General features: G+C 36.5%; 5 protein-coding genes across 8 annotated transcripts; 4 read left to right on the top strand and 1 right to left on the bottom strand.

Annotated features, from left to right (window-relative positions):
- Positions 1-144: 144 nt before the first annotated feature.
- Positions 145-2,740, bottom strand: GluRS-m (putative glutamate--tRNA ligase, mitochondrial). Its single transcript, XM_066729145.1, has 9 exons — positions 2,416-2,740; positions 2,113-2,347; positions 1,845-2,040; positions 1,571-1,785; positions 1,265-1,487; positions 1,033-1,193; positions 806-969; positions 572-729; positions 145-473 (listed from the first exon to the last, which is right to left on the bottom strand). The coding sequence occupies exons 1-9, from the start codon at positions 2,513-2,515 to the stop codon at positions 345-347; spliced, it is 1,581 nt and encodes a 526-aa protein (XP_066585242.1). The 5' UTR covers positions 2,516-2,740; the 3' UTR covers positions 145-344.
- Positions 2,741-3,267: 527 nt separating this feature from the next.
- tra2 (transformer 2) lies at positions 3,268-7,446 on the top strand. Of its 3 annotated transcripts, none has more exons than XM_066728447.1 (5): positions 3,268-3,478; positions 4,205-4,783; positions 5,076-5,293; positions 5,409-5,506; positions 6,848-7,446. In XM_066728447.1, the coding sequence occupies exons 1-5, from the start codon at positions 3,464-3,466 to the stop codon at positions 6,871-6,873; spliced, it is 936 nt and encodes a 311-aa protein (XP_066584544.1). In that variant the 5' UTR covers positions 3,268-3,463; the 3' UTR covers positions 6,874-7,446. The 3 variants fall into 3 exon arrangements, with proteins under 3 accessions (XP_066584544.1, XP_066584543.1, XP_066584545.1); XM_066728448.1 differs by having other exon boundaries at positions 3,269-3,478; positions 6,242-7,446; XM_066728446.1 differs by lacking the exon at positions 6,848-7,446 and having other exon boundaries at positions 5,409-6,235.
- Positions 7,447-7,846: 400 nt separating this feature from the next.
- Blos1 (biogenesis of lysosome-related organelles complex 1 subunit 1) lies at positions 7,847-9,098 on the top strand. Its single transcript, XM_066728359.1, has 5 exons — positions 7,847-8,043; positions 8,191-8,336; positions 8,395-8,467; positions 8,533-8,750; positions 8,834-9,098. Exons 2-5 carry the CDS (start codon positions 8,276-8,278, stop codon positions 8,869-8,871), a joined length of 390 nt encoding a protein of 129 aa, XP_066584456.1. The 5' UTR covers positions 7,847-8,043; positions 8,191-8,275; the 3' UTR covers positions 8,872-9,098.
- A 515-nt stretch (positions 9,099-9,613) lies between these two features.
- On the top strand, positions 9,614-11,542 carry Spx (Spliceosomal protein on the X). The gene is made up of 5 exons (XM_066728408.1): positions 9,614-9,708; positions 9,938-10,021; positions 10,109-10,383; positions 10,457-10,823; positions 10,955-11,542. The coding sequence occupies exons 1-5, from the start codon at positions 9,675-9,677 to the stop codon at positions 11,422-11,424; spliced, it is 1,230 nt and encodes a 409-aa protein (XP_066584505.1). The 5' UTR covers positions 9,614-9,674; the 3' UTR covers positions 11,425-11,542.
- Positions 11,543-11,757: 215 nt separating this feature from the next.
- On the top strand, positions 11,758-17,042 carry LOC136774213 (uncharacterized). Of its 2 annotated transcripts, XR_010822755.1 has the most exons (4): positions 11,758-12,396; positions 12,657-12,867; positions 12,952-13,197; positions 16,983-17,042. XR_010822755.1 is itself a non-coding variant. In XM_066728374.1 (3 exons), the coding sequence occupies exons 1-3, from the start codon at positions 12,178-12,180 to the stop codon at positions 12,966-12,968; spliced, it is 447 nt and encodes a 148-aa protein (XP_066584471.1). In that variant the 5' UTR covers positions 11,758-12,177; the 3' UTR covers positions 12,969-15,670. The 2 variants fall into 2 exon arrangements, 1 of the variants encoding a protein (XP_066584471.1); XM_066728374.1 differs by lacking the exon at positions 16,983-17,042 and having other exon boundaries at positions 12,952-15,670.
- Positions 17,043-19,481: the final 2,439 nt, after the last annotated feature.

The following is a 19,481-nucleotide window of genomic DNA, read 5'->3' as shown; positions in this document are numbered from 1 at the left end:
AGTCTCAACAAATGCTTTCAAAATAATACAACCAGTTTTTACATTACTAAATCAATAATGACTATAAAATACTTTTCATAATTAAGCTAATTTTATATTTTCAAAAAATCCGGTATTGTAGGGATTTATTTGTAAAAACAAAACTACACATGTAATAAAAAAGCATTTACATTAGAGTAATATATTTAGCTTTGGAATTACTTTTTATTACCGATAATAGACTAGGAAGCTCTTGCTGTTACAATTACCGTTTTCAACTTTAAAATATTGCTATTATTCTAAAACGAATTTTGTTTAATTTACCAAGTTTAATATACAATACAATTCACTCTAATATAATTTCTTTAAAATTTAAGTTGGTGGCAAGTATGCGCTTGTCCATGAGATTGATTGTTCAGAGATAAACGTTTTAAGCGTTGTATAGTGATATTTTTCCCCAAAATGTCCATCATTTCACTTATAGAAGGGCCATCCTGCAGAATATAATCATGCATAATTATTGCAGTATAAATTGGTTTTTATAATAACACTATGATATTTACAGAAACAAATGATGAATAATAATCATTACCTTTAGGCCACTTAGAAGTCCTCTCATAATTTTCATTAATGTTGGAAAAGACACATCATTTTGTTTAGCAAACTGCTTTAAAAATTTACTTAATTCCATTTTTACAAATTCTTCATCGTTAATTTCAGTTAATTTTATTATAAGTAAGTCAATAATTTCTGAAAATTTAGTTTATAAAATTCTTTTCAAATTAAAATCTATAGACACTAAAAACATAGCGCTTCAAATTCTTACCAAAATATTTAGGTTCTGTAATATCTGGCAATGTGGTGGGAATTACCCACAAAAATGATAAGTCCTCTGCTACTAAATCACTTAAATTTGTTATTCTATTTTGAACCCATTGTAGAACTTTAAGAATATGACTGTCTTCCAGCTGAAGACCACCCTCGGGGCTCCTATTGATTAATGGTGTTTTATGAAAAAATTAAAAGATATACTATACTTTATTATGAACTTACCTATTAGGAAATGCACTGGTTACTAATTTTTTAACTCTACTAATGAGAAATGCATGATTTGCTTTATCAGCTAAAAGATTAGAAATTTCTATTTTATTAAATTCCTGTAGCTTTAGAGGTTCTAGTTTGGTAGAATTTATATTAATTTTTGTTACATCAAACTAGAAAAATGAAATTTTTGTAAATGTTTACAACAAGTGACTTGTTTACAGAAAGAACACTAATATAATACCTGCTTAATTAAATCTTCATAAGAGTAGAGTTGTTGAGAACCTTGATTTCTTTGAAATCCCCCACCAGCATGTGTAATATAATTTATTAATGCTAGTGGAAATATACCTGTTTTCCTGAACCAGTCAACTTTAATATCACCTTGCCTTTTTGATAATTTTGTATTATCCTTGTTTAATAATAAAGGCAAATGTCCATATTTTGGGGCCTCCCAACCAAATGCTCTATAAAATATAAACATATAATTAAGGTATTCTTAGGAATAACAATGAATAGGGTTTTTTTATTAACAAATATTGTTACTTACTTATATAGCATTAAATGCTTTGGAGTAGATACTTTCCACTCAGCTCCACGCAAAACATGTGTTATCTCCATAAAATGATCGTCTACTACATTAGCAAAATGATAAGTGGGAAAGCCATCTGATTTTATTATAACTGGATCACCTTCATTAATAGAAATATCATGCTCCACTGTTCCAAATATCATATCTTGAAAAGGATCATAGGTTTCTGATAGCTATAAGGTTTAAAATTTAATTTTCTATGCTTATAACAGGTAAAAAGATATTTAAATACCTTAAATCTAATACAATGATCCACTCCTTTATTCAGTTTTTCTTTCACTTCTTCATCGCTTAAATGCCTGCATCTATTATCATATTTAGGAATTTGATGAGACTTAATTGCTTCTCTTCTTAGAATATCTAATCTTAAGTTAGTACAAAAACAATGATAGGCTGCCTTTTTATTCAGTAATTTTAGCACTTGCTCACTAAAAATAAGTTCTTTTTTGTTACTACAAGCTTTTAAGAACACAAATTAAAGTTTTGTTTATTTAATATACCTATAAAAATCTAATCTTTTAGATTGAATATAAGGTCCCATAGGTCCTCCTCTTATTGGATCTTCATCAGGAATAATTCCTGCCCATAATAGATCATCATGCAGTTTTTCCATTGCTCCAGGAACTACCCGAAGCTGATCAGTATCCTCTATACGCAGGATAAATGCACCATCATTTGAACGAGCATACAAATAATTGTATAATGCAGTACGTAAACCTCCTATATGGAGTTCGCCTATAAATTAATTAAATAAATAAAATAAATAGTATATTGGAAACAAAAAAGTATTTAGAATAATGTACCAGTTGGACTAGGGGCAAATCGAACTCTGACTTGCTTCTTATAAAAACGTTTCTGAGAAAAGCGTAAAGCTACAACTCGAAATAGAATATTGCGCTGCATTTTTTAATAAATACGATAGCAACTAACAACAATTGTATTTAAATAATACTTTATTGACGCTTTCTTTCAAAACTTAAACTAAAATATAAATATCATATCGTATTACGATTGACCAAATTAATAGACTTTAAACTCGTTGCACATCTTTAAAATTTTCCTACGAGTTTAAAAAATCTTTATCTCAACTTTAAAAAAAACTATGTACAGTTTCATAACCTATTTTTTTTCTATTGCTTTAAAACTATTTTTAAAACAAAATAACTAGATGAGAGATTCGAAAAGTCTAGGGAGAAAATGTTAAGGCAGAGAGCACTGGCCCATAAACAGCAATCTCCCGTCTCATCTCTGATCAAAGCTACTTCAAAAGGGCTGATTTTTAGCATGAAACTGACATAATTTTATAGTTATAATTTTGTTCTATTGCTAACAAATAAAGTAAGTAGTAGTATTAATTTGTTGGGAAAATATCATTACAGTTTTTATAGAAAATTAAAGAACATTTTAAGGCCAAGTCCTAACTGAGCTTTGAGGACCAGCATCAAGAAAAAACATTTGAAGCCAGGGCCCAGGAGCGCAATAAGATTATTGACAAAACAATCAAACCGTTCGGACCGTTCCCACCCAATATTCCACCAATCAAAAGGCTTGTCACCTAGCAACACCGGATGTTACTGTTTCCCAGCTTGTATTAATTTCCGCTGTATGCTTGTATGATGCTTTAAAACAACACCGTGGCGCTGATTGATACACACGCAGCACACGCTCACGCTACACGGCACACGCAAGCAAGGATTGCAAGGCTAGTTGAAGCGGCTGAAGGTATAAGCAGAAGCACAAGGAAGTCGCCGTTCGCCATTATTAATAGCGACGCCTCGGAGAGACACGTTTTTCTAAATTTGTGCTAGTTTCTTTTAGAATTTCAACGATAACAAAGTGCAAACGCTGAACATGAGCGACAGTGAGGTAAAAGCTTTACTTCCTGGCAAAATTTGGCGAATAAAATCTTATTTCTCGCTTGGCAAATGTCGGCATGCGGCAACGAAGGCCATTATTGATTTGCTGCGTTCCGTGTCGAATTTCGTGTATCACGTATTTCATCATTTTACTCTCTAAAGCAATTTTTTTCCGTGATAAATCTACGAATTTAATAACTATACTTGTCGAGAATGTCAGTGGTGGGCTATAGAGTAATAGTCTCTAAAATTCCCACTATTTAAAGCAGATTCCAAGTTCTTATCAACGGTGGCTCTGCGTCTAATATGTGATTTTCTTTTATTACTCCTATATAATTTTCGCAAATCTTTAATTTTTCCTAGTATTCGTCGTATCCTTGATCAGTATATATGGTTTTTTTCCTCTTATTTTTTCTAGTCCGCTCACATCTTTTGTGTGCAAACGTAGATAATGCCGGCATTTCTTGCTTCTTTTTTTTTTAGCTAAACAGTTGGTGTATCATTGTTAAAAAAATTCTGCAAAGAAATCATTATTATTTCTTTAATCGAGAAGAAGAGGCTATTAATATTTTAAGGTTGATTTATACAATAGAAGAATTAAACTGACGTGATATGTGATTCGTAAGATTTAGTTGCTGTTTCATTTAACAAGAAAAGTATTAAAAGTTGTGTTTCTTGATTTACTTAAGATTGGAATTGCGTTGATGTGAAGTTAATATTTAATTGGTGTGTTTAGAAGAGAATTGTCAGAAGAGTGGATGGCAGACGATCCCGGACCCCAGATGGCATACGACGATCTCGAACCCCGGACGGCATACGACGATCCCGGACCCCAGATGGCGATTCTCGAGATTCTCGATCGCATTCCAGATCCCGTAAATCTCGTGAACGGAAGGAGTCACACAGGCCGATGAAGAAATATTCGAGGTCGCGAAGTCGTTCAGTATTCCGGGAACGAAAGTACCATAGTGGAGAAGGCACAAACATGGGTCACCGAGGAAATAGCCGCAGCAGAAGCAGAAGCCGCAGTAGAAGCCGTTCACACTACAGATCAGCGTGTTATTCACGCAGCAGGTCTCGCTCCTACTCACGTGTACGCTATAGCGATGGCGCCGTCACCAGGAACGCACATCGATCTAATTCTTGCAGTCCATTGTCAACGAGAAAGCGGCACAAAGGCGACAGGGACAATCCAACTCCTGGTAGATGCCTTGGAGTTTTCGGGTTGTCCATCTACACCACCAAGGAGCAGTTGCATGACATCTTCTCAAAGTTTGGCCATATCGATCGGGTGGAAGTTGTCATTGATGCTAAGGTAAACCCTTTACTTATGTTTTATGCCAGGAGTGTTATTGATAATCAATACCCCTATTGCGATGGGTTATCAATGCATAACTGCATCTCTAAAGGGGGTAGAGAAAATGCCAGAGATTTAGATCGTTCGCTTTTGAAGATTATGTGAGACGCTAAAGGCCTCTGGCCACAAAAGACATTTTTTTCTCAATTAGTGTATCAGCGAATGTGCTGGAAAAGAAGAGTACTATAGAATGGTTGTATTTACCAATTTTGCTTTCAGGCTATTGATAATAATGATGAGTTTGTTGCAGACTCATAGATCCAGAGGGTTCTGCTTTGTGTATTTTGAAACAACTGAATATGCCAAGATAGCAAGGAAGGAATGTGATGGAATGGTGATCGATGGCAGAAAAATCCGAATTGACTACTCTATCACAGAACGAGCACACACACCAACTCCTGGAGTTTATTTTGGCAAACCATCTCACTTACGTGATAGAGGAGGATGGAATGGACCTAGACGCAGAGAGTCAGTATTCCTCAGAAACATCTTTGCATCTAAGAATATTGATGAATTTATTTTATTGAATAAGATTTAATTCTGAATTACTATATGAGTTAATCATAATATGTAATTATTTTAGGAGTAGCTATCGGAGCAATTATCGTCGATCCCCCAGTCCATACTTCGTCCGACGGCGCTCGCGGTACGAGAGATCGCGTTCGCGCTCTTACTCTCCTCGTAAGTTTAATACCCACTCTGTTTTTTGATATAATATAAGCAGTCTACATGGATATGTCTCCCCTTCTTTATAAGAGCTGGTGAGCAATAATATCCTGATATTCAACCCGAAGCTCGACACTTTATAATCATTAATTTGATATTGTATAATTCGTTCATTTTTTTTTCTCTTCATTTTCTAACACTAATTTAACATGTAAATATACGTATATCTTAAAAGTAATTCACACACATAACAAGAATAACGACGATGATAACAATTCAAGTCATTTGAAACAAGTCGATTTCACATAACCAGAAACATTCACACGCACTCATATATATATATATATCTATATAACGCATACGCGCATGCACAGGTATGGGCATTGGCAGATGCGCACACTCCCGACTGAAGGAGAAAAATATGTGCACTAGGGTAGAGCTTAATAAATATCGTACCATTATTATTGGTGACGTGAATTGTTGGAGAAGGATTTCTAGTGTTTTAGAGGAATGACAAAGTAAAAGGAAGAAGAAAATGAAAGGTCCCTCGATAGACTCATATTTTCGTAGACCGCTTATATTTAACTCAAGAGATACGGTTGAGTATTAGTAAAGATGAACCGTCAAGAGTAGGGGACGGGCTTACGAAGAAATGCTTTCGAAAACAAAGTCGTGTACGGTAGTAACTAAGCGTGTAATCCCAAAACGAGGGTCAATTAATTATGGATTTTGTTGCTTAATGAATTTCAGGTCGATATTAATACGAGTCTGACGCGAGAGGCCAGGTGTTGGAAGCCATTTGTGACTTGACCCACAGACCCCAAAATTTCTTCTAACTATACCGAGTCAAAAAAAAGCAAAAGATATTAGATCGCTACATTTTAACTTGTATTCTTACCTTACATAATTCTTGCATTGTATTGTAAATTACATTTCATTTAAGGGTTACGAGATTGTACAATATCAATTGATGAAAAGAACGAGAAAGAAAAAAGGCTTCGTGTTTTTAATGAATAGACGATTATATGCATGAAATAGTAAGGTTCGAATGAGAATGAGAAAATAACCTTATTTTCATAAACTATTATGTGTACTTCCATATTTTATGGAGATAAGGTCGCTCCGTTTCTATAACTGTTATGTGAAGGTTGGAATATGATTTGACATTTTATTTTTTATTTGACCATTTTCATCATAGTTGCTTAAAGTTGTATTCCACCCAAAATAGATGATAATTATATCACGCGCAAAATGTGGTATGAATATACGAATAATACGGTGACCCTAGACATTTATAAAAAAACAATAAACCTGCAAATAGAAGTAAGTTCTCTAACCTGTTTGTTTGTTTATAAGGTTTTGAATCAAGAGGTATTGGATGATAGAGGGAAGTTTGAAGTTTCACTGAAAAAATGAAAAGTTTTGAAAAAATTGAAGACAAGATTATCTGAAGATGTATCGAATTTGCTCGAATTTCAAGATCCGAAGGTTTTCTCGCGCTTGTGACAAAGAATATGATCCGAATCGCATTGAATCGATTTGCCGGCTGAGATGTCTCAAGCCTAGAAGAATCTCCAAGCATCAAGAGTGTAAGAATCATTGATTATCAGGCCCACACGACCTGGACACTGAACATGCCAATGGTTGGAGGTGAGAATGGCTGAATTATTGTGAAAATGTTCAAGAAACATCGGAATATTTCATGAGTAGGGAAAACGTAAGCTGTTCCAGTTTTATGTCGATCATATTCTTTATCAGTTCCTTTTAGTTACGTGGTATATCCGTAATAGATTCTCTTATTCTCAATAAATAAAAAAATATTACGTATATTTATCCTTAATTCCTTCCAATCCCTCCACCATCCTATAACCTCCATCACTACCAGCGAAACTCGAATTTAATTTTTAGATAAGTAATTGGACTTTTCGTAAGTGATAAATAAATTTATTTAAATATCAGGATAACAATGTGTGTTTATTTCATACCCTTCACTAAATGTTTTTTTTTTGAATTACTATTTACAAATAGCTCTCTTTATTGATTACATATAATTAAATAAATAATTTCACAACATGCTTTTCGTCTGTGGTTTTCATGAATATAAATTTGTTGAAACAATACAAAGAATAGTCAGTCAAAACATTACACCAATCAGTTTTCCATTGTGTACTTTCAACAATGCTCGCGCAATATATAATACGTGTCACATTAATTATTAGTTCGTATTTGGAATCATCGGCACAAAGCTGTAAGGCCTGTAAGTCCACAACGAGGTCTCTCGTCGCCTGCGACGCTCGCGTGCACCCGCTATAGCAAGCAATATATGTATACTTACGTAACTTACGTTCCCGGTTCCAGTTCACTAGACGGAGTCAATAGAGGAAACGAAGGAAATTCTAGGGAAAACTCCGTCGAAGCAAAAAGAGTTCATTCAATGAACTCAACTTATAAACGTTTTTGCATCCTGACTGTGTAGAAAATCATTTACAGAAATGAAAATCATCAGCTACACAAAAAGAAATTTTAACTTTTGTGTATTGTTTATACGTATGGTAAATTAGTAAAGTAAAAGCATAGTAGCGTAATACCAGAAACACTGTCTCCATCTATTTATTAATAAGAAAATGATTTGTTTTGTTTGTGACTTTGCTATTATTGCATATGTATTTGTAGACATTGCAGTGTCTTCAATTGTTTAGAAAACGAACGAGTTGAACGGGAAGCCGAGAGAAGTTGTCAAATTTTTTAAGTCATAAACATAAGCAGTAGACTTCAACTAAAAAAATGTTATCACAGCTTGTTAAAGATCATCAAAGCAAACAAGCGACTAGAAAAGAGAGACAAGGTATAGTTGTTGTATTATAAAAATGTGCTATTTGGTTAATCTAATTTTTATTCAACAGAACAAAAACGTAAAGAAGCTGTTCAAGCTGCCAGTAATCTAACACAAGCACTTGTCGATCATTTAAATGTTGGGTAAGTTTTATTTTCTTTATATACACCATATTATTGCATTCTTTTAAATGTATCTTTTCATGTAGGGTCGCACAAGCATATTTGAATCAGAAAAAGTTGGATGCAGAAGCTAAGCAATTGCAGTATAGTGCAACAAATTTTGCAAAACAAACACAGTCATGGTTAAATCTTGTTGAATCTTTTTCAAGTGCTTTAAAAGAAATTGGAGATGTTGAAAATTGGGCAAGGACTATAGAAGGAGATATGAGAACCATAGCAACAGCTTTGGAATATTCATATAAAGGTTACATAAGTTTAAGTAGTTCATGTTTTTAAAATTTGACATTCAACTATAACAAAAACTAATTTTTTTTTTATATATTTTAGCTACTCAAGCTGCCCAAAATAGTGCTGCTAATAGTTGAATAGTATCAGAATTTAAAAAAATCACTGTTTTATTATGCCATAACTCCAACAAATTAGTTGCGTTCAGGCAATTTAACTCTTGCTTGAATGCAATTACCGTTATGTTATTTTATTTAATAGCATAGGTTATATATTGTATGCAATGAGTATATTGTGGTTCTTTATGTAAAATATAATATTTTTTAAACATTTATTGACTTTAAATAAACTTTAAATTTTTAGTAAATTCACTTTTTTAATTTAGTTACATCAGTTTATAGAAATTAGGTAAATAATTCATATCATTTAAACCAATTTTAAAATAAAAGTTCTTGAAAATACTACTTGTTCGCAAAGATTTGCAAACTAGTAATGAATTAAAATTGTATCTGTTTTTCTCTCTCTCTCTCCAATCAATAAGAAATGCTAAAGGCTTTAGTTTGCTTAATAGTACTACGGTAGTATGTACTACATACATAGTAATACATACAAGAAGACGGAAGGAAGGAAGTGTAGTCTACTACCCCTCGTTTCCGTTATATAATCATTATTATTTAATATAGATAATAAAATTAATATGAAAAATAGGAGTATTTACAATTTACATTGTGCTTATTTTCCACAGGTGTCGTGGTCAAAATATATATATAGTTTATGCTCGCTATAGTTTTCATTTTGTCCAATCTTGGTTCGAACTATAGCATGTTGTAGCATATCTTGTAGCATTGGGAATATACCACGCTACACTTTCACACTCGTTCGTAGCATCCAGCGTCAGCGGTCAGCGTTGATATTTTGAAGCTTTTAAAGCTTTGAAGTGATCATGGCAGCCGGGCCAATAGCCGAACGAAATCAAGGTAATTTTAACTTAAAACTTAGTAAATTTAATTTTTGTTTAATAGTTTTTATATTTATAAAGGATTTGAAATGATTAATTTTAATTATTTGTCTGAAGAAAAAGACCATAATCAGATATGTATGATTGGCTCTTTTAGGTTATAATAGGTTATGTGTACAGAGCATGTCATAAGAATAAATAAAATTTGTAATTTAATGTTATCAATTTAATTTGTCTTTTGATCTTAGATGCAACAATATATGTTGGCGGTTTGGACGACAAAGTCACAGAATCTCTTATGTGGGAGTTATTTGTCCAATCAGGTCCAGTGGGTAAGCACCAGTAAATTGTTATAAAATTGGAAATATTTGTTACATGGATTTGAGAAACTCTTAACTTTATTCTTGTATTATTTTAAGTTAATGTCCATATGCCAAAAGATAGAGTAACTCAGATGCATCAAGGATATGGATTTGTTGAATTTATGGGAGAGGAAGATGCAGACTATGCAATTAAAATTATGAATATGATTAAGTTGTATGGAAAGCCAATAAGGGTAAACAAAGCTAGTGCCCATCAAAAAAACTTGGATGTTGGTGCAAATATTTTTATTGGTAATTTGGATCCAGAAGTAGACGAGAAGCTATTATATGACACATTCAGTGCATTTGGAGTGATACTTCAGACACCTAAGGTACTTTTGTCCAAAGATAATTCAATTTGTTTAAATTTATTTTTTCAAACCTTTTAATTTATTTTTGTTATAGATTATGAGAGATCCAGAAACAGGAAATTCCAAAGGATTTGCTTTTATTAACTTTGCATCATTTGATGCATCAGATGCCAGTATAGAGGCTATGAATGGACAATATTTGTGTAACCGACCAATTTCTGTATCCTATGCCTTTAAACGTGATGCTAAAGGAGAAAGACATGGAAGTGCTGCAGAGAGATTATTAGCTGCTCAAAATCCACTTAGTCAAGCTGATAGACCTCACCAGCTGTTCGCGGATGCTCCACCTCTTGCTCCACCACCAATGTCAAACATAGGTCCGCATGTAGCACATCATCCTCAACACCATGTTATGCATCATGGTATGGTTGTTCCTCCTCCTCCACCTCCGGCTGCGCCAGGTTGGTATTTTTAAACTATCGATAGATTACGTCAGTGGTTTCACTAATATCAATCGACCTATGAATCATGAAGAACCTACCCTTAGTTTGATTTAAAAAATATTGCTTAACAAATATAACTGATGCTTCAGGACCACCGATGGGTCATCCACCTCCACCGCCAGTTCCACCGCCGCCAACAGGAGCGTTTCCGCCAGCAAACATTCCCCCACCTCCACTGCCTCCCATGTCGATGACTGCTCATCCACCACTACCCCCAGGAATGCCGCCACCCCTTCCACCAATGCCAGTTTCCACATCGCAAGCTCAACAATCGACGCAGCGCTTGATAGCACCGCCTCCTCCTCACTGGGGCGTCAGTACTCCTGCCCAAGGTCAATTTCCACCGCCACCACCTCCATCGACTACCGGAGGACCCCCTCAGTTCGGACAATATCAGCCCCCACCACCAAGACCTCCCCCAGGATGGAGGCACCCTCCTCCACCTCCTGTTTCTCAGGGTGGGCCACCACCCCCTCCTCCTCCTCCCCAATTCAGACCACCCTTCCCTCCCAGAGGACCTCCACCTCCACCACCACCTCACGATTCCGCCCAATACTAATTTACCAAAATCTACAAAAATACATGAGGCAACCGTAAATCGTGACATTGCTATATTTATAATAATATTGTACCTATCGAATAATTGACTAAAAGAATAAATTACTTTGACTATATAAAACCGATTTGAGCATTTTGCAATGTTAAATCGAAGCTGAGGATGAACTGGACATTGGTCCTGGAGACATTGCGATGGGGCACAGAAACGAGTGGGAGTGCGATGAAATGTTTGGGGGACTTTGGATGAGCTCAATCACGGGATGAACTAGAATCAACGGTAAAATGCGATTTCGTATGGAGTGGAACTTGTTTGAAACGCCAGATAGAAAAAGTGCACGGCAGAGGCCGTATTTCAAAGTTATAATCGGGTCGATTGGAGGGCGAGCGTGCGTGAAGAAGGACATGTAACGTTTGTTTTATCGATCGCTGTAGGCCTTTCCGGCTTGCTCGATGAAAACGACGAGCTGACACAGTAAGGATAGCAACGTCGTGCTACCACTGTCAGAAATAACCCCCGTACTTCTATCGTCCTCTTTTCTATCGTTACACCGACTGTTAAACTCAAGTGCTACGAGAGAACGAAGCTTAAACGCTAAAGAAACCAATAATTACACATTATGACGCAACCTTGTTACAATTCTCGTCGAAAATTAGTCCCGATGCGATTGAACTCTAACAAGAAGATAATGAGCGGAAGATAAAACTATAAAACTAGGACTTTGACGGGAGAGAATAATGTATTCTTGTTCCTGAAATGGCCCGTTTGATCTACGAGTGTAATTTAGAGGCGAGAAACGAGAGCGAGATCAATTCTGTTAAGCCAATTGCTTGTACCGCGGATAATTATTGTCTTTATTGCTGCTGCAACCCCCAGTGTTGTCTTCTGGTGCAAAAACGGCCACCACGCCATATCTGGGAGGCCTGGTATTTCTGGCTAGGAGTTGCCTTGCTGGTTGTTTTCATAATATCTTCGGTAAGCTCTTTCTAAAACTCGAGCAATATCAGCACAGTATAGTTTTCATCCCTTTCCACAAGACTTTCCCCGAGCTTTCCTCGTTCGATCAGTTTTACAGCTAAAGCTAACGTTCAAGCGATGTATAATGTTTGTAAGTGTTGTGTTGGTCCATGAATGCTGGAAGGAAGGTCTGTTGCTTTTCAAAGCGAGATCCTTCTTGCGGCAAATCTTGACATTCGCAACGACCTGAAAGAGATTTTTGATCATTCTGAAACTAGGTGAGCAGCTACATTGTCAGTAATTACAGACATAACGTTCAAGGTTTTCCACTCAGACGTAATGTCAGTGATAACGGACAAAACGACAGATATGGCAGGCAAGGAGCCAATTCCAATGAGATATCCATCAGTGTAATTCCAACTTCTGATTTTCTGCCTACTCACAGAAAAATGTTTGTTATCGCCTCTCAGCCCGGAGCTACCCACATGAGTAAGTGTATAATGCTTCTTTCAAAAGTTGAGCTTTAAACGTAAGGAATAATTGCAATGGTTGCTCGAAATTATTTTATTGCAGCACCAGTTGTCGCTTGAAGACCCCGAGGCGACTCGAGTCTTTTCTCAAGCGTTTCATAGCAAGAATGAGGATAAGTGGAGTTGTAACCAGAAGAATTCTCTGGATGATTACGTGGCGAAATGAGGATGTTTTCAATGAGCTTTTATACGCTCATTTGCGACGTTTTACGAGACAAGTTGTGGAGCAGTTCGAGCTGATGTTACATGCTGAAGAAAGGCAAAAGTGGAGGAGGAATAAGATATACAGGTGCGAAATCTCGGGACCACGGTGCGAATAAATATGTATAAGCGAAATGAATCGATTCGCTGGCAACTAAGTAGGAAATGTATAAAAGCACGTATTTCTTAAAATAGTACACACACGTACAGCGATAAGATCCATCCGTGTATCTTGAAATTCTCGCGATCTTGCAACGGTCGTATAAATTGGCCTTAATAATATCTCTTGTTTAAACCGTCCACAACGAGCCCTCTTCAATCTCTCGGACCAGCGAGGTTCGCGATTTTCCTGCAAAAGGAAAAAGACGAGAGGGCAAAAATCTGTCGCGGCGAAATTGCGTCTGTGCACTTCGATGAAAAAATGAGAATTGAACAATAGTGCCTGGGCAAAATGGCGATTCGGTAATAATGAGTTCTGGGAAGTTACACGGGCAGAGACTCCCGTTGACAATTAAGAATACACGAGGCAGCGTAGCCGGTGTATAGGTACCTGGGCTTGGTTAATTAAACTCTCTTTGTAAGATCGCCGTGGCTGATACATCAGAAACGGTAGGCGATCTTCCGCGGAGAAGCCGGAATTCTTTTTTATCCGGACAATTCGAGACCGCTGCGTTTATCTTCGCATCGTCCAATTAAAAGCAATTAACGAAACATTGAAATCATTCAGCGGAATTGACGGTAGAAAGCTGAAAGTCATTTTACAAACCGACTGTTATTATATACGATTAATTGATAATTCGACGCGAAACGAAGCTCCTTCGTCAGCGGAGAGATAGTAAGGAAAAAGAGAGGGACAAAAATTGAAGCTTTTTCTTTTTTGCAAAAGTGAGGAGTGTATTAGATTAAGTGGTTAGGGAGATAGAGCGCGATAAGTATATATATATATATATATATATATATATAAGAAATAATCGAAAGGGGTGAGAGAGACTCGGTTAAAACGATTGAAATATTTATGCGGCCACGCAATAACATGAGCAAGTGTGTCGTGATATTTAAAGTATCTGAAAACACTGGGCCGATTGATGAGCGAGCGTGCGAGGTACTTGAGCAAATTGCGCGTCTTTCAAAGAATTCCTTGTGTCCACGCAATATTTTCTCTTTTTCCTGTTTTTGCGCTTTCTTTATCTCCTCCGAGGCATTTGATTCGCCCGAAGCTCTCCGCACAAGGACCGGCAAGAAATGAAAACTCGAGGAGTGTCGCTCGGATGCAGAGGCACTTTAAATTCCCGCGTTTGCCCTCTCTTATTTCAACAATTTTTTATCGACCTACATGAGCTCATTCCCGCTTTCAAAGCTCTCCTTATCTCAAACTACATTTTCATTTATCACGCGCTTTTGCTCAATGTTTTCGTATATACTGATTTACAATAATACGTGTACGTGATATTATATCGATTTGCAAATCATCCTAAGAATCATCGGTTTATCAGTGGTAGAATGCAGCTATTTGTGCTGATGGCAAGTATGGAAATTGCACGTGCAGCAGCAGAATCAGGGTTGCTACAGCCAACGATTTAGGATTTAGATTACAACCAATTTGTCCCTCCTCGATCCGATTTCTTTCCAGACCGCTGTTGAAACGAGTCGCGCCTCGAATCGAAGCACAAACTAAGAATACATCTTATAAGTGACACACTTCAATGGCGTTTAACCCTATATAGTAATACAAAGCGTAGCTTGACAAAGCCAAAGTGGGTCAAACATAAATAACTTTGTTGCTTTCTTCGACACAAAAATTATGAGGTTTTGCTACAAAGAGAATGCGCGAATAAAGAAACAGTAATGATAATCAAACTGTCTTAAATAATAATTCGTGTCAGTGTTGATCGTACGAGTTTTGAGAGAGCATGAAGTATTTTTTAATACCATTGTTGTTATCTTTGTAATATTTTCTGTAATCTGCGAACGACTGAACGCTAAAAACTGTTAAATGGATGCGACGATCCTTGGTAATTATTGATTCTAGTAAATGGAAGAAAGGTTGATGGATGATTTTAATATAAATATAGACTGCTAAAGCCTATAATATTAATCAGGGAGAATTTTCAGCTTCGTGTGAAATTCAATAAAAAACACGTTTATTTAAATGTTGATATTTGTATAAGTTTCTCTGTTCGATGCTCGCACAATAAACCATGCAATATTTTCGTGACAAAGCGTCAAAGTGTGCACTAGGTAAAGAGCAACGAGACAATTGATGAGGAGAAATCGATTGCTCGATTGCCTTAATTGTTGGCTGACACGACACGGTACAGAGTGGTCTGGCTGCTGGCGGAGATCGAGAGACGCTCTGGATCGCTCCATCTTTTCCTCCTCGTCGATTATCAATCTTCGATCGTTAAATAATATTTATCAATAAAGCCTCGTCATTTATTTTTTCCCACTTACCTTAATAATTGCCGGAAGATTTCAATCTCTCTTCGGATTCCACGGATATTTTTTGGTCCTGACCACAGATAACCTTGACGAATTAATCGTACAGTGGTTTAATTGTAAAATCATGACACGAGATACGGAGGGTCATTTGGATGACTATTTTTAAACGATTAATCCAGTTCGTTTTCATCCAGCCAAAAGTCAAGTCGTAGCGCCGTTTAAATTGAGCGTTGAGGCATTTAAATTGTGCACCACGCGAACGATTGATTTTCTCTTGGATTAAATATTTGTGAAGAAAGGTATTAAAAAGGGCACGTGGGATTAAAGGAAATTGTATATTATTGGTGTGACTATAGCTTCGACTATAGTATACATGTATATATGTCTTGCATAAAAAGGCCGACGATAAATCTATCGATCCCATGCATTAAATATACTGTTTGGCTACTATCCCTTGCAACTATCGAGGAATATTTTCCATGCACTGTAAATGTTTCAAGAGATAAGTTCGCAGAGTTGTATATTGATCAAATTAAAAAAACACCCACACGTGTGTAATTTCTCTGCTAATATCTAAATTGTCTAAAATGTAGATTCTCCGCGAACGTATTTATTGATTGCAAAGGAATTGATATTTAAATTCTTCGGAGAGCAACTTACCCTCGGGTCACGGAACTTTATCTCCGAGACCCGGAGGCTTATCTCGGCCAGCGAGCATCCATTTACAAACATGCACAAACCTGCTCACGCACACCATTCCACGAATTATCAACCGATACATTTTACAGTTTGCTTTGATAGGTTTATCAATCAATTTGAATCCGTCAATTCAATCGTGGCACAAGCTTTTTTGCATATAGCTATATAACGATAAAACAACTGGCGGTTTATCGATCGCCTGATTTCCGACGCTCGAATCCAAAAATACCTCGACTAATTAAACATCGATGATGAGACGGAGCAGAGCTCTCATGCAAATCTGCGATTTTTACGACAGACAGAAACCAGTTTGCCAATGACCAACCGATCTCGAGCGTAAGTCACACATTTCGATGGAAATGACGAATTTCATTTTCTATTCCAATGTAGAATATTTTGGTGGGCGATTAAATCCTAATCGTATATATATAAACTCGGTGGAATCGAGCGCTCGAGGAAATCGAGGCGTGAGAACGTTGATTCTAACGAGTCTAATGGGTGGAATGAGAAAAATGGAATAAAATGGGATAAAAAGGAGAGGAGGAAAAAGAGAAATGGAAGAAATAGCGTCTCTTGGAGGTATATAGCTTTACGATGCGGAACTTTTAGAGGAAGGGAGGGGGGAGAAAAATGTAGAATAAATAAGGATACAAAAAGAAATAAGATGGTGGCTTGGTGTAGGAGGTGGGCCAGGGGTAGGCATGGTCGAACTCGAAAACCCACTTAACGTTTCAGGCTCCGAAGATTAGAGGGCAGCGGGGCCCGAAGTGACCTTCGAGTCTTTCCCTGGTTTGAGAGAGGCAGAAGGAGATGGGAAGAGGAGGGGGAGGGGGAGTAGAAGAGGGAGCAGACCGGCTGATAAGAGAGCGGCTATTGCAGCTTTTAGTGCGTCGCGACAGCCTGGAATCGCAGTGGAGGAAACGAAAAGGAAAACTCGAGAGATAACGAAGAGCCGTCTGCAGGATCTTGCCGAGTACACGAGCTGTCCTGACTGGTAACACTCGAGATTACTACGATTTGATCAATTAAAAAGCCAATGTGATATTAAAAAATCTCGTTTGTTGATTTTTAACGAATAGGAATTTATAATTAAAAATAAATACATTTTGCCATGTGCTATTTTTAGCAGGACAGGAAAGAGACTAAGGAACTGCGTGCAGATTGCTGCTAAATTCATCAGTAATTATAATTTTTTATTAATTGTCGAGCTATAATTTATTCGTACGATTCGCTTAATTAATTAGTCGATGCGAAATAAACAAAGTGGTTTAAAAATGTTTAATTAATCGGAATTTCTAAAAAACTTAATGTTTCTTGGGAATTTATTTAGTAAGACGGGAAGAAGACTGTAAAGAGTCATTTGTAGATTCCTGCTAAATACACCAGTGATACTATATTTCAATTTATATAACACTGTAATATAATACGATTTTCCTAAATTAAAATTCAACGTGAAATAAAAAATAGATATGAAAATTAATTAAGAAATTAGAATTTTTAAAATGCCAGGTTCCGTTATTGGTGGGATGGAAAGTTTCTTGGTGTGGGTGTCCTGTGTCGTTACAATGAATAAGGCAGAAATCGTAGAGAAAAAAAGAAAAGTACAAACTTAAAAGAATCAGAAAAGGTGTTTGTAGAATCTTGCCAAATACTTCAACGATTTTAAACTTCTATAGCTGCAATCCATAATCATAACATTTGAAATTACAATATTTAAGATTATCTCAATTAAAAAAAAAATGGTTTAATAAAACAGTAAATTGAAAATTGTGTATACAATGGAGAAGGAATGAGAATTTTTGAGAAAAGAACATTTTTGTGGTATCTATTTCTGGTATAGGACAGGATGTGACAAATCTATGGGGGCTTTATCGCGAGACAGAGAGGCTTTTTAAAAGCTTCGTGGCGTGGGTCCTGTTTCGCCCCCGGTCGAGAAAGGTATACAGTGATAAGGGGCAACCTCGGCTTTTTAGCTTTTAGCGCGACGAAATTGTGCCGATGAGAAAAAGATGAGGCGCCCGAGAGAATGAGTTTAGATTGTGGTGAGTGGCTAAAGAGGGGATCGCTGCATGTCCGATTAATCGGCCAAAGTCCAAATCCGTGCACCAATAACACTGATGCGTTTTGCAGACGATAAATCATTGATCTGAAGTCGTTCGTAACGTTTGTACAGTGAGTAGCAACGAATGCTTCCTAAACAGGTATCCCCCCCCCCCTCCAAAATGTACTTAACTAATTTATTTCAATTAGTTATTTTATTAGGAATAATTGAGCTAATTTAATTATTTATATTGAATGATTAAAATAATAATAATCTTAATTATCACTAAACAAAACATCATTGAATAAAAGTTCTAGGAAAGTGATTGGCGTAATTACGAAATAGTGAATGTCTTCCAGATAGGTATCACACCATTGTTTTCCAATTAAGAATTCGTTTGATTGAACATTCTACTGACAAGTGTGTGTGTGTGTGTTTTAATTTAATTATTAATGATGACTAATGAAAAAATACCGATCTTATTAACAAATAAAATGAATATCATAGAAATAAAGAGCTAAGAAAGGGGAGAAGGGTGTTTGAGAAACATTCGTATTTCCCTACTACACTATTAATAAAGGTGTTGAAAAACGTAAATTTTTTGCGTAGCATAAATAGTGCAGAGTAGCTTTCAGAGTTTGGTAAGTGGGAGCTCAGTGTTTATTCGCTCGAAAGTTTCCAGCGATGACTAATTGCGTTAAAACCATTGCGAGTCGAGTCGAGGACCTTGCGCCAATGTTCTGTGTGTTTACCAAGCAAAGGGAAAGCTGCAGTTTTGGGTTAGTCATGACGGACCGATTTTGTCGGGTGGCAGGCGCCAACGCACACCCTCTCTACCTTTTAAAACCATCACGAAACGTTTCCCTTATCTTGACTATTCACAATTATCTCTCTCTCCCTCTCGTTCTCAATTTTATTATCTCCCCTATTAGTTCACCATTAAACAATCTTCTACAAAATTCGGAAGTTTATAGCGTTGACTGTACTCTTAATTTATAATTATTATTGTTATGAGATGAAGTACTGAAAATTGAAGAGAAATTCTCGTCAATCGGTCATCTAGGGCCTCTGGTTGTCCCGCGGTTCGTTTGGTCCTGCAAGGATCAATCACACCATTAAACACACACAAACACGCGTGCCGATTGAAAGATAAGCCTTCCTGCGACGAGCGGATCTCGGATGAATATCTCCGG

This window comes from Prorops nasuta, unplaced genomic scaffold (genome assembly GCF_024137725.1).
Source record: "Prorops nasuta isolate Cenicafe-Biocafe unplaced genomic scaffold, Cenicafe_Pnas_1.2 PNAS00006, whole genome shotgun sequence".
Classification (NCBI taxonomy): Eukaryota; Metazoa; Arthropoda; class Insecta; order Hymenoptera; family Bethylidae; genus Prorops; species Prorops nasuta.
Note: the sequence above shows the minus strand (reverse complement) of the source record. Positions and strands in the feature narration are given on the sequence as shown.

Bases quoted from the DNA above. Each gene is read 5' to 3' on its own strand.
- Blos1 (XM_066728359.1), top strand. From the start codon at position 8,276: ATGTTATCACAGCTTGTTAAAGATCATCAAAGCAAACAAGCGACTAGA. The intron at 8,337-8,394 runs GTATAGTTGTTG...TTTATTCAACAG, and splicing joins GACTAGAAAAGAGAGACAAG to AACAAAAACGTAAAGAAGCT. The intron at 8,751-8,833 runs GTTACATAAGTT...TATATATTTTAG, and splicing joins TTTGGAATATTCATATAAAG to CTACTCAAGCTGCCCAAAAT.
- Spx (XM_066728408.1), top strand. From the start codon at position 9,675: ATGGCAGCCGGGCCAATAGCCGAACGAAATCAAG. The intron at 10,384-10,456 runs GTACTTTTGTCC...TTTTTGTTATAG, and splicing joins TGATACTTCAGACACCTAAG to ATTATGAGAGATCCAGAAAC. The intron at 10,824-10,954 runs GTTGGTATTTTT...CTGATGCTTCAG, and splicing joins TCCACCTCCGGCTGCGCCAG to GACCACCGATGGGTCATCCA.
- GluRS-m (XM_066729145.1), bottom strand. From the start codon at position 2,515: ATGCAGCGCAATATTCTATTTCGAGTTGTAGCTTTACGCTTTTCTCAG. The intron at 1,786-1,844 runs GTATTTAAATAT...TAAACCTTATAG, and splicing joins ATCATTGTATTAGATTTAAG to CTATCAGAAACCTATGATCC. The intron at 474-571 runs GTAATGATTATT...TATATTCTGCAG, and splicing joins GACTTCTAAGTGGCCTAAAG to GATGGCCCTTCTATAAGTGA.
- LOC136774213 (XM_066728374.1), top strand. From the start codon at position 12,178: ATGGCCCGTTTGATCTACGAGTGTAATTTAGAGGCGAGAAACGAGAGC. The intron at 12,397-12,656 runs GTAAGCTCTTTC...TTCTGAAACTAG, and splicing joins TTGTTTTCATAATATCTTCG to GTGAGCAGCTACATTGTCAG.
- tra2 (XM_066728446.1), top strand. The intron at 4,784-5,075 runs GTAAACCCTTTA...AGTTTGTTGCAG, and splicing joins AAGTTGTCATTGATGCTAAG to ACTCATAGATCCAGAGGGTT. The intron at 5,294-5,408 runs GTCAGTATTCCT...TAATTATTTTAG, and splicing joins AATGGACCTAGACGCAGAGA to GAGTAGCTATCGGAGCAATT.